The sequence below is a fragment of the Halyomorpha halys genome, unplaced genomic scaffold (genome assembly GCF_000696795.3).
Source record: "Halyomorpha halys isolate HHAL.00 unplaced genomic scaffold, Hhal_1.1 Scaffold833.1, whole genome shotgun sequence".
Taxonomy (NCBI): Eukaryota; Metazoa; Arthropoda; class Insecta; order Hemiptera; family Pentatomidae; genus Halyomorpha; species Halyomorpha halys.
Window position 1 is genome coordinate 496,642 of NW_027109632.1, and position 11,960 is coordinate 508,601.

At 28.2% G+C, this 11,960-nt stretch overlaps 1 protein-coding gene across 2 annotated transcripts in view; it reads right to left on the minus strand.

Moving 5' to 3' along the window:
• Nucleotides 1-263: 263 nt before the first annotated feature.
• The window catches only part of Pi3K68D (phosphatidylinositol-4-phosphate 3-kinase catalytic subunit Pi3K68D), a 38,615-nt gene continuing 26,918 nt past the window's right edge, over nt 264-11,960 (minus strand). Inside the window, exons 26-31 of one of the 2 annotated variants that reach the window (XM_014429881.3) lie at nt 11,583-11,818; nt 9,914-10,114; nt 9,494-9,693; nt 8,244-8,335; nt 2,932-3,087; nt 264-1,719 (exon numbers count right to left, since the gene is read on the minus strand). In XM_014429881.3, the coding sequence (XP_014285367.1) occupies nt 1,516-1,719; nt 2,932-3,087; nt 8,244-8,335; nt 9,494-9,693; nt 9,914-10,114; nt 11,583-11,818 (1,089 nt within the window). In that variant the 3' untranslated portion in view covers nt 264-1,515. Of the gene's footprint in view, nt 1,720-2,931; nt 3,088-3,390; nt 7,080-8,243; nt 8,336-9,493; nt 9,694-9,913; nt 10,115-11,582; nt 11,819-11,960 lie in introns of those variants that run through there. The other variant, XM_067047790.1, reaches the window with a different exon arrangement.

An 11,960-nucleotide genomic window follows, 5' to 3' on the forward strand; every position in this document is an offset into this window, starting at 1 on the left:
GCAAATGAAGATTGTCCCAACTTACACTGTAAAGTCTTGACTAATTCCTGACTACACAAAATCTCCAACATATTAACGAATTTCCAAACTCGTAGATTATTTGACACGACACAGAGACCATTTTGCGAGACGTGGTTATTTGGAGTCAGGGAACCCTAATATATGTATTTCCAATGGAAATTAAGATTTGATACTATTCAAAATTACAATGATTCTCCTCTGAACTACACACTTCATAAATAGGTAAATAAAAATAAAAAATGTATAACCATAAAACTATGTTTTTATTTAAGCTGATATTGTTGTAAAATAAATGATTTTTTTCTTAAAACAATAGGGTTAATACAATAATCACAATCTATGGCTGTATTAACAAAACAATTAATTTTTCGTAACAGTTATTTTCAATATTATTATTCAAAGCGAAAATATATTAGACAGTTCTATAGTTCAACCTCTTATGAAAAATCTTTGAAAAACTTTTTTTTTTTCTTTATTCCAAAGACAAATTTTAATCAAAGCTTAATTACCTTTTATTTCAGTTAATACTGCATTGAAAAAAATATTTGAATTCTAAACATGTATACAAAAATGAAGTATCTATTGAGTAGATACCAAAATATATTGCACAATGTACTATCTAAATCAAGAAAAAGGAATAAAATGGAACTTTAAGTCCATCATTGAATTTCTAAACAAAATATTTGAAAAAATAATCTAACTCAATAATTTGTAGCCAATACTCTTAAATATTAATTTTGACGGAAAATTCGGAAATATTTATAAATTGTCTAAACCCACCCATTAATATACATCATTTTACAAATTTTCCACTTTGGTTAAGCGTAATAAAAAAATTATAATAATGTAAAATAAATAAAAAATTAATAAATACAACTTTTATAAGACAAAATTAAGAGTATATACATTTAAAATCGTAAAAACAGAACATGAAAAACCCTTCAATCTTTTTAAAAAAATAATAAAAATAAAATTTCAAACTAAAAAATCATTAAAGCAACATCAGACCTGCTTGCAGAAAGCAAGGAGAAAAGCATTATATAAGAATATTTGCTTTTCAATAAAAATTTTGTAACAAAATATTTTAAAAACAATAAAGCTCTTTTAAAAAAAATTGAACATAATTGAAATATCATATACCATACCATCATTCTCAAACTAGTTTGATGCATAAATTTCATGATATTATTATTAATTATTTAATATTATAATATAATAATATTAATATTAATTTCATTATAATTTGCCTAAAATTAATATTTATAAAACTTGTATTAAATAACAATATATTACAAATAGACAAAAATTTAGTAACAAATTTTTCGTACATAATTATTATTTAGTATTAATCAATAATTCCATAACCTAATGTACAAAAAGATGAATATTATTAATATTTTAACACATAATGTAAATTCGTAAACATATATATATATATATACTTCAAGTATTATCTACAGAGTATACATCTTAAAAAGGCCATAAATTGATATATCAAAAATTCATGTTTCCCATAAGTCGCCTGGAAACATTCCCAAGGAGGTACCAGCCTGTTACTTCCTTGGTCAAATCATCAACATCAGCTAAGTTAATTGTAGTCCCACCGAGAAATTCATTTTCTTGGAGAGTATCATGGTTCCACACAGTTGCCTGAAGAAATCTTTCCTGTACAATCTCCAATGGCATTCGATATTCCAGCTGAAAAATAAATAAAGTATACATATTATTTATTACTAAATGAGGATAATAGAGCATTTTTTTTTTAACAACTGTATGATGCTCAGTCTTAGAGCAGTATTAAATAATCATATTAAAGCCTTTCTGCTGATTTTAAAATTGTATACTAAAACAATGACATTATTTAGTCTTTAAAACCTTAAACAGAAAATTAAACAAGTCAAAGTCATCTAAAGGTACAGAGGAATAAAATTATTACAGAGGTAGGTACAAGGTACAGAGGAAGTAAAGTGATGTACACATCAACTTTTTTGATATAGGGAACTGCTGCAGTGCCACGTAAGTGTGACTTGGTGGCCTATGATTTGAATAGAGAGATGAACACAACATCCCAAACCCTACATCCATTATTTGCAACAAAGGTCAAAGGAAGAGTGGTTAAAGGCATTATCAATATTGAATTAGTTTTATACCCCAAGGTGCTCGGTTGCCAGATGCGTGCATTGAAATTTTAAAATACCACAGGAGCACTGCAGATCAAAAACCTGAATGTAAACATCAGGCCTAAGTGTTGATGTTTTTTATAACATTGCAGGGATAATTAAATCAAATGTTTCATCACCAAGAAGTAAGTATTCATGCTTCATTTATTTTCATTTTTTTTTTTTTTCAAACAACTACTGAAAAAAAGTTTTTTGAGATCATTAAAAGAACTTCCAACAGACAAGTTAGTATCATGCAATTTTTTTTAATCTCCATTTTATTTAAAGCTTCAGATGCCATACCAACAGATTTAATTAAATAAAAATACAAAAAGGGGGAAAAAAAAGATCAGTTATGAGCCATACTTATACAGAATATTTTTACTAATGCAGCTTGCTTGTCATTTTAAAAATGTAACTTAACTTCATAACATACATTATACATACTTTCATAACACACATTAAAATATACATTATATATATTATATAAAATATAATACACATTTTATAGCATACCTTATACATACTTTATAACATACATAGCTGAATTTCAAACAACTTAGATAATGTAGATGAAACTAACTTTTAACAATAAAAGTTCATAAGAATATTCATAAGACAATTAGTTGATTATAAGCAAGGTAAAGATATCAAAGAAGTTTTCAAATAAAAGTAATAATAATACTAATATCTAAAGTTCATAAATTAACTGATTAAATTTAAGTAAATAACATAAACATTAAAATCTTACCGTCTCCATGAACGATGGATGACAGTTTTTTCGAACAACCTTTGTTTTACGCTTTGTTGCTTTTATAGGATCAGGTAATAAATAAACCTTTACATATGTAGATGGTTCCTGTCCACCTGATAATGAAGGAAGCTCTCGTACATGATGTACCATAACCTTCATGAAAATAGGAAAAAATATAGAATCCATGATTCATGAAATATATTTAACAATAAATATATATAAATATGAATATATTTTCAATCTTTTTCTAAAAGAAGAAACACTAAATTATTAACAAACTATTTATAATATAAATAATTGTACAATGTCAATACCTACATATCTATTGAGTAGAATCAATAGAAACAACTTTTTATTTTAGTTTATTCTGATAGTTAAAACAAAGAAATGTATTATAATTTAAATTAACAGCCAATTATTTAAAAAAAGATCAATTAATAATTGTTTAGAAAATATCGTTTATTGTATAATTATTTGCAATTTAAGACAATTTTTACAGTTTCTAAATATTTTGGATTGTTTATCAAATAATAAAAAGGTTTGATTACTTGATGACTGCTAAAGTATTTCTTTTTGATGATCCTGATAATAAGGTTAGGATTAAACAAAATAAAAACTTTTCATGTTTACAAACCATCAATATTTCAGATTAATAGAAGGAAATACTCCACTACATTTTTTCCTAACTAATTTGGTATTAAAACAAAAAAACCTCCATTGCTCAGTTGCTACTAAGGGAAATAGGGAGAGCTAGCTCCGATCAGAAATACAAACGATGTACAACAAAAGCATATATGAGACACATAATGACACTAGATCACACACTTACTTTTCTTTAGCTAAAAATTCACATAATCCATATATAGGCTAGGAAAAGAATCTTTATGAAATTTTATTTTATAAAGGAAAAAAATTAAATAATTAAAATTTTTATTTATTTCTAGGATACAATATGACCCTCCATAAATTATATAAATATATTCTTCACTTCATATTCTCTTCAATATTCATCACAAACGTGAACCACAACAATATTGTGACTTATATCGATCTTCAAGACCTCTATATTTATTTTCATTTTTTGAGCTAAGATTAAATTGAAAAAATTGTTAACTTATATACATAACATATTCAATTTTATAAAGTATTGAAATGATCTATAATTGTTTAAATATATTTTACCTTCAACATAAATGTGTCATTATTATGAAATTTCCCTATAAGCACGTCATTTGTCAGACTTGTCTATTACTAACAAAATATCTTGTATGTTCCTCAGTCAACTTATTAAAATGTCTGAATTTAGACAAAAGATTCAGTATTATTTAATAATTACTGCATTATCTAAGCAATCAAAATTATTTTAAAAGAACAAAGTATCTTACCATTTTTCAGAGTAAATTCATTTTACCTTATATTTTAAACTGTCCCTGTCATACGTCTGGTTATAAATTACTGATTCCCCCTTTACCTTGCCATTATTTTCACTCATTTCAAATCAGCTTAATTGAATAACAATAATAATTACTAATCGTAGATTTCATTCAAAATGTTTACAGAATGTTATCCAATATTTTGTATATCTGTTTTAAAATTGACATTTTTGACTTTGTGTGATATAGATAGATTCAGTATGGTTCCTGAATTTACTGCTAATTGCTTTGTTAAACATGTTTACAATCTCAAAGCAAAAATGTTATTATTTCAGTATAAATGTTTTGCTAAAGCTGTTATTTTTCAAGGTTTTTAACATTAGTGCTATGTTGCTTCAATCCATTTTCACAAATTTCATAATATTTTTCCAATATTATTTTGGTATTTTATCTATTTTATTTTGTATATTATAACTTTATTTTTTCCATTTTCTATTTTATCATTCCTGTGTATCACATAATTTACAATTCTATTATTATTGTATAAACTGAATTTAATCTTGCTGCGATTATATTATACTTTTTAAACTCAATTTATATTACCCATAATTCTTGATATGAATTTTATTTTCTGGAATAGATTAAATTTGTTTTCATCAACTTTAATTTTGCCTTTACTCACACTTATTATTTCCTGATATTTATAAATAATTTTAATATATTTGGTAATTAGCTCTTTTTCCTTTCTTTTTAATTTGTTTTAACTTTATTATATTGATTTAGTTCTACTTTATCTTTTTGTAAACAAATGTTTTCATTTTTATTATGTCTTTATTCTTATTTCATTAATACTTGGTACAACAAATTATTGATCATTTTGTGAGGATAAAACTTAATTCATAATACTTTATGTCGATAAATCTTTTTATATTCACCAGGTTTTTAGCAGTTAATATGATTGATTTTTTTAAGTAAAATTGTTGGTAGTTTCAGTTGTTTTTAGTATTTTGGATTGTGAGAAAAATAATTTAAAATAATATCATTGCAATATTTTTGTCTTGTCTAATGTGTTTCAAATTCATTTTTATTAAATACTATATCTGATTTTATTATTAACTGGGTGAAAACAATAATGTCACAGATTAATTAGAATAATACCATCATACATAGATATAAGGAAAGGGTGTACAGTCTAGACTATAAGGTAATAAATAGGACTCCAAAAAAGAGTAAGAACATTATTTCCTCTTTTAAAATAATACTTTTAACTCAGACAAAGTACTAATTATTAAATAATAATGAATTTTATGCCTAAATTACAGAAATTTCAATAAGTTAAATGAGGAATAAAAGAGGTATTCTGTTAGAAGTAGACAAGTCTAACAAATGAGATGCTTTCAAGGAAATTTCATAAATGACAGACTTGGAAAAATATAACTAAAATTTGGCTTTTCACCAGTGTAACTGTAATGTTTTTAATTTGAAGGTGAAATATATTAAGATAAATATTGATCATTTTACTACTTCATAAAACTAATATGTAACATTTATAGATTGATAATTTTTTAGCTCATTTTTAGCACAAGATATGAAAATAAATATAAATATCTTTAAGATATTCATATATTCCAAACTGTTGACCAATATGAAGAAATAAGTTGTGAATAAGTATATTAAGGGCCACATTTTACCACAGAAACAAATTAAAATCAGACTTATTGAGTTGATGAGTACCTAATGGTAATTTTAGTGTATCGTGTGGCAAAAGCTGAACTTTTCACAAAAGTAAGCAATTTCATAAAAAAAACTTAAATATTTATTGAAGATAAAATAAGCAAAAAACCAAAAATGTTAGCTATTGTGTTAATCAAACAGGGTGCAACTCAATTTCTTCTCTACTGTCAAAAAAAAAAAAAAAAAACCAAAAGGATGTCTGTAGTCTATGTTACTCTTTATCTTTGAACTAGATGAAAAGGGCCTATAGCAAGATGTGAGAATAATTGTGAATTTGATAAACAAACTAAATTCACACAGTTTAATCAAAACAATAAAATTCAATGATGGGCAATTTCTCTTCTACTTACCAGCAGCAATATGGGATTTATTGAAAATACTATGTAGTACCTAATATAAACTAAAGAGCAGTGTGTTAATTTTGAACATCAGGGTCAGATATCTGTAAACCAAAACAATATTGGTTTACAGATACATCAAACTAACAAAAATATCTTATTTTTGTATGTAACAGTTTTTTTTTTCTTTAATAAGGTTTGTTTAAGATGTTCGAATTCACAGAAACTGAGTCAGATGAAAGGGGCTGCTTCCACAGAGATTCCTGATTTGCTTCCCCATCAGGGGTTGGTACTGAGGGAAGGTTACTCAATGGTGAGTACTGTATTGACCTTGGTCTGCACTGTGGAGGTGAGTGTAATGTACTATTATTAGTGTAAGTGTAAACTATGTGTCTGCTGCTCCTCCAAACTGGAGGATTAGTTATGTAACAGTTTTGTACTCATTCAAGTTCAAATTAAAACATTCCTAAAAAGTGAGGGAACCTATGATCATGATGAGCATGATCTATTTGTCTTCTTCTTCTTCATCCTTGTTCCTCCTTGGATTGTTATATCAGAGAAGCTGAAAATAAATTCAACAGTCCTCCAGGTTTCCATGAATTTTGTCGCCAACTAGGTGAAGGTTGGTCATATTTGTTACCTTTGGTTCTCAAAGAGACCGCACAACTGGAGGAGAGTGGTCCTCAGTGAGTCTGATCACCTGTTCCACATAGACAGAATGAACTTTCTGGATATGGAGTTGAGTTTACAGGAAAGCTTTGATTCAATTGTTATAAGTTTTTAAGTATAAATTATCTATTTTAAACTGAGCCATTATATGATTATTAGTGCTTTCAGTGAAAACTTTGAAACACTAGCAAATTAAGTAAGTAAATACACTAAACCAAAATGAATCTAAAATCAAGGTAAATATTTTACATTGGTTATATCCCTTAAGAAAGAGTTAAATAGCTCAATTTGTAAGGCACTGTACTTGTATCTCAATGGATAGGAGTCGGGTTGTGCTCCAGATTTGAGTCAGGCTTTGTCAAAAAATTTATTTTATTTTCTATCAGTCATGTATTCATGTTGGAGTTCAGAGCCACCCTCCTAGAACACACCCAACCTCTAAAAGTGGATACCTTCCATATCATTAAGTTGGTGAGAGAGGAGGGGACACTTGGCGATTGAGCATAGATGCTCACCATAGAATCTCCTCCATTGTACCAATACACGTATATTTTATTTTATTGTTTTATAACTCTCGTAAAACCATTATGTTAAATGTCTTATAAAATGTAAATCTATAATGAAACTTAAAATTTAGGAAAGAAGATAACATAAACTTTAGGACTAAGCAATCAGAACTAGCCCAATTTCAGCAACCGGTATATTAACAGGTAATGCAAGGGATGGATATGGTCACCTAAAAAAGCATTTTTCAAAACCTGAGATGTTAAACAGTATTCCTGAAGGTGTCACCATGGAGTAATTAAACAACTATTATCAAATAACAAAATTAATGGGCAGTAAAAAATTAAATGACTGCCATTAATAAAAAATGCTTTCTTATTTTAAATTTATTTTTCCATTTCAATCTTATAAAATTTTTAATAATACAGATTGTTCATATTTACAGTAACTAAAAAACAAAATATTGAATTAAACTTTTGTGGATATATAATAGACTAATCACAAAAAACCACTCACTACATCACCTACAACAATGACAATGCAATATCCCATATCCATATCTAAGAGATATAGAGCCATAGATTCAAAAAAAAATTTTTTTTTTTAATTTTACACTAAAACTAACATAATTAGAATATTCAACTAGTTGGTTCACAATATATGAAAAATTGATACAATCGAAATTACTTACCCATAGCGTTTCTCGTTGATAGTAAAAAGAAAGCTTTATTTGCCCCTTGATGAAATTGGAAGAGCATCCAGGATTACGATCCTTTTTTTGTTCTGTGAAGATAAAATTAATTACTGAAATTATTTAATTTTTATTAGTGTAGTAAAATAAATAGGTATATCCCTCTTCCAATTTAATATAAATCCACATGCACACACACACATACACACGTGCATGTGCAGGTACATGCACTCAGGCTACCTCTGCTGCTAACCAGCAGTAAAGTGAGGGAGATTATCAATCACTCATCGTCGGGGAGTTCAATATCTTGTCCAAGTAATCTATTAGATATCTCGGGGTGCAGAATTATGCCAGACTTTGATTTGATAAACACTTACACAGTGTAAGCACCAGAGCAGTGCAAGTGACTAATGAATTGGCTAGGATTATGCAAAATAGTGGAAGACTAAGAGAGAATCAGAGGAAGCTTCTGGCTAATGTAGTCAGTTCCACGCTTAAGTATGCAGAACCGATCTGGGCGGAAGCCTGTCAAGTACAGTCATATGTCCGTAAAACTATCGGTGAGTATCAAAGAAGTGCTCTTTATATCGCTCGAGCTTTTCGCACTGTAGCCTACGATGCTGTGTGCATGGCTGATGAATGCAACCGGATGTTACAAAGGAAACAAGAAGAGACGGATGCTCATTGGGCTACATTAGCCAAAGAGAGAATATAGACTCTTGAAAGATGGCAGAGACGTTGAAATAACTCATCTTCTGGACAATGGACCCACCGAATGATTCCCAATGTATTAACATGGATGTCCCGGAAACACAGGGAGGTGGATTATTACTTCACTCAACTACTTACAGGACAAGGTTGCTTCAGGGCCAATTTAGCCCACTTCAATCTGGAAGGCAGACCATTGTGCCCAATTTGTGATTCCGTGGACAAAACAGTGGAACATTGGTTCTTCTGTTGTCCAGGTTTGAAGGAGAGGGAGAGAGGTAATTATGTATATCAAACAATTTATATTACTATTAAAAGAAATAAAATGACATGAAAATGATATGTCAAGAAATTGTCAACTAGTTACACTACAAACATTTTAAAAAAGAAAAAAAATTATGTTTTTTAAAAAAAGGTAAGAAGTGAAAAACCATGAGAAAAATATTCTAAAAATAATGCAATCACTATAAATATCACTTATGAAAGAAGTGAAGTTATCAAACATCACTTATTTTGAAGCATAACAAACTTTAGCAACTTACCTTTTAATTTGTGTTCATGAATAGAAGATTCTTGTTGGTCCCTTAACAGAGGATGAAAAAATGTGTAAACTAAATCAGAATGGCAAATTTCATCTGCCATAATAAAAAGTGATTGAAGAAATTTTTTTATATCGTGCATTCTTTTATCAGCAACTTGTTTTATATTTGATCTGCCCATATGCAAACTTGAACCAGGAAGACTAAAATAAATAAATTAAAACATTACAAGCACACTTACTTTAGTTGTTTTTATAATATACTATGGTAGTAAAATAACAAATCAAACATTTCATCTAAAGAAAACAACTATATTCTAATATTAAATTTGAAGGAATATATGAGGATCTCCAGACCAATTTGCATTTTGACCATTTTTTTTTTTTTTTTTTTTTAAAAATCCAAGGAAAAAAGATTCAATACCTGTAACATTTCACTAATGGGAAAAGAAGGCATAATTTTTGATGAAATTCACAGAACTCCTTATAAGACCTAAAGAGATATGATGGATCTTTTTGACCAACTCTTTCCACTTTCAGAATATACATATAATATTTTTCTGGATCATAACGTTTTTGATAACCATACACTTCAACACTCTTAAGGCGTCCTTCTTGGTGCATACTGTAAATAAATAATATTAAAATATATAATTAAAAATAAAAGCAATAACTATAACTAATGCTACATTAATAAGTTGTAAAACTTATTAAAAGGTTATTGAGGATAAGGATGCATTACATGTTAATATTGGAATAATGAAGCCAAATGATAAAACCTCTACATGGAGATGGCTTAAATAGTATTACTATTATCAAACGAAAAGAATTAAACTTTCTACACTTAATATTATATCCATTCAATGAAAAAATGTTTGGATTAACTTCATTCCCTTTATAAGTCAGTCAAATCATCAGTTACTATTGGTTATTTACAATAACAGGGAAAGCTTAAGAGCTTATTATGATTAAAAATATTATGATATGAAATATGGTTGCAATTTTTCTAAGTAAATCTCAATTTTCAGGGCAAAAAGGTTAAGATGGAAGTGACTCTAGTTAACAAATAGACCATCATGATAGCTCTAAACTATCATGAATGCCACAGTAGGAGGCACACTATCAAAAAATCATATGATTAGATTAAATAAGATAAGAAAACATAGAGCTAAAGAAAATGGGGAAAAAATAGACTAAGATAAGCAGAGTTGTAGCAGTCTACTGAGGTGTCTAAGGATCTACAACAGTGGTTCCAAGCCTTTTTTTGGCAGAGGAACCCTTTTGGTAGAAGTAGGAAAATGGTGGAACCCCTATATTACCATTTGATACAAATAAAGTTATTCGTCATTTCAGCAAAAGCTAAGACAGGCAGGGATACCCTGCATATCAAATGTGCAAATTTTGAAGAAAATCAGATATGTTTTAAGGTTCAAACTGTGTCGAGTTGACATGGAAAGACCAATTTTTAAATTATTTCACAGAACCTCTAGGAGGCTTACGGAACCATGTTTGGGAATCATTGATCTACCAGATCTGTAAAGTCGAAAGATAAATACGAAAATGCATTGCACGGGTGAAAGATATAAAATATTCCTATCTTAATAATATTTATCTAAGCAAAGTGAATAAAAAGGAAAAATACAGAATGTTAAATATCCAGAAAACAAGTGAATCATATTTTTAGAAAGAGACAAAAAGAAAAACAGGGATTAATCCTATCTTAATCCTAAGCAATGTATACAACAAAACAACTATTGGTAAAAGATGATGAATATCATTGGAACCATTAGTCTACTACACAGTTTAGAATATTGTTTATTAGAAACTACAAATCTAAACAACAAAGCAATCATAAATAAATGTAAATAATAAAATATAGCAACTGAAGGTAAATATACAAATTAGTCCTAAAGTATTTAATTGAAATTATTTTTAATTTTCAGACAAATAAAATTAAGAACCCATACAGTAAAACTGAGAAACTTTTAACATTTACACAGGTGAACATTACATTTACAAAAGATATGTCAACTTGATTATTCCCAAACAGGAAATAATCAAAAATGATTATACTACCTAGATATGAATGTTACCTGTATCGCTTAGGCACAAAACTTAATAACTCATCATCATTATGATCACCAGTGAAGCGTAACTGAGCAAGATTGTGAAGGAAAAAATTTATTTGTGTAAACCATGATTTTAAGGAGCTTTGAATCATCCTGGCAAATGTTGCAGCAGCTTCAGCATTAGACAACTCAGGGAGTAAAGCATCTTGAACATAACGAACTGAATCTACAGTTAAACCTGCAGCTCCTGAAGAAGCCATCTGAAAAAAATAAAAAGTAAACTTGAAGATAATGAAAAAGGTATATATTAAAACGCCGAATGGTTAGATGTTGAAGAATTCTGAGGTTCAAGATAGACTTAGGCTCAGTGATCAATTATCTGCCTAAACTGTATATAAAATA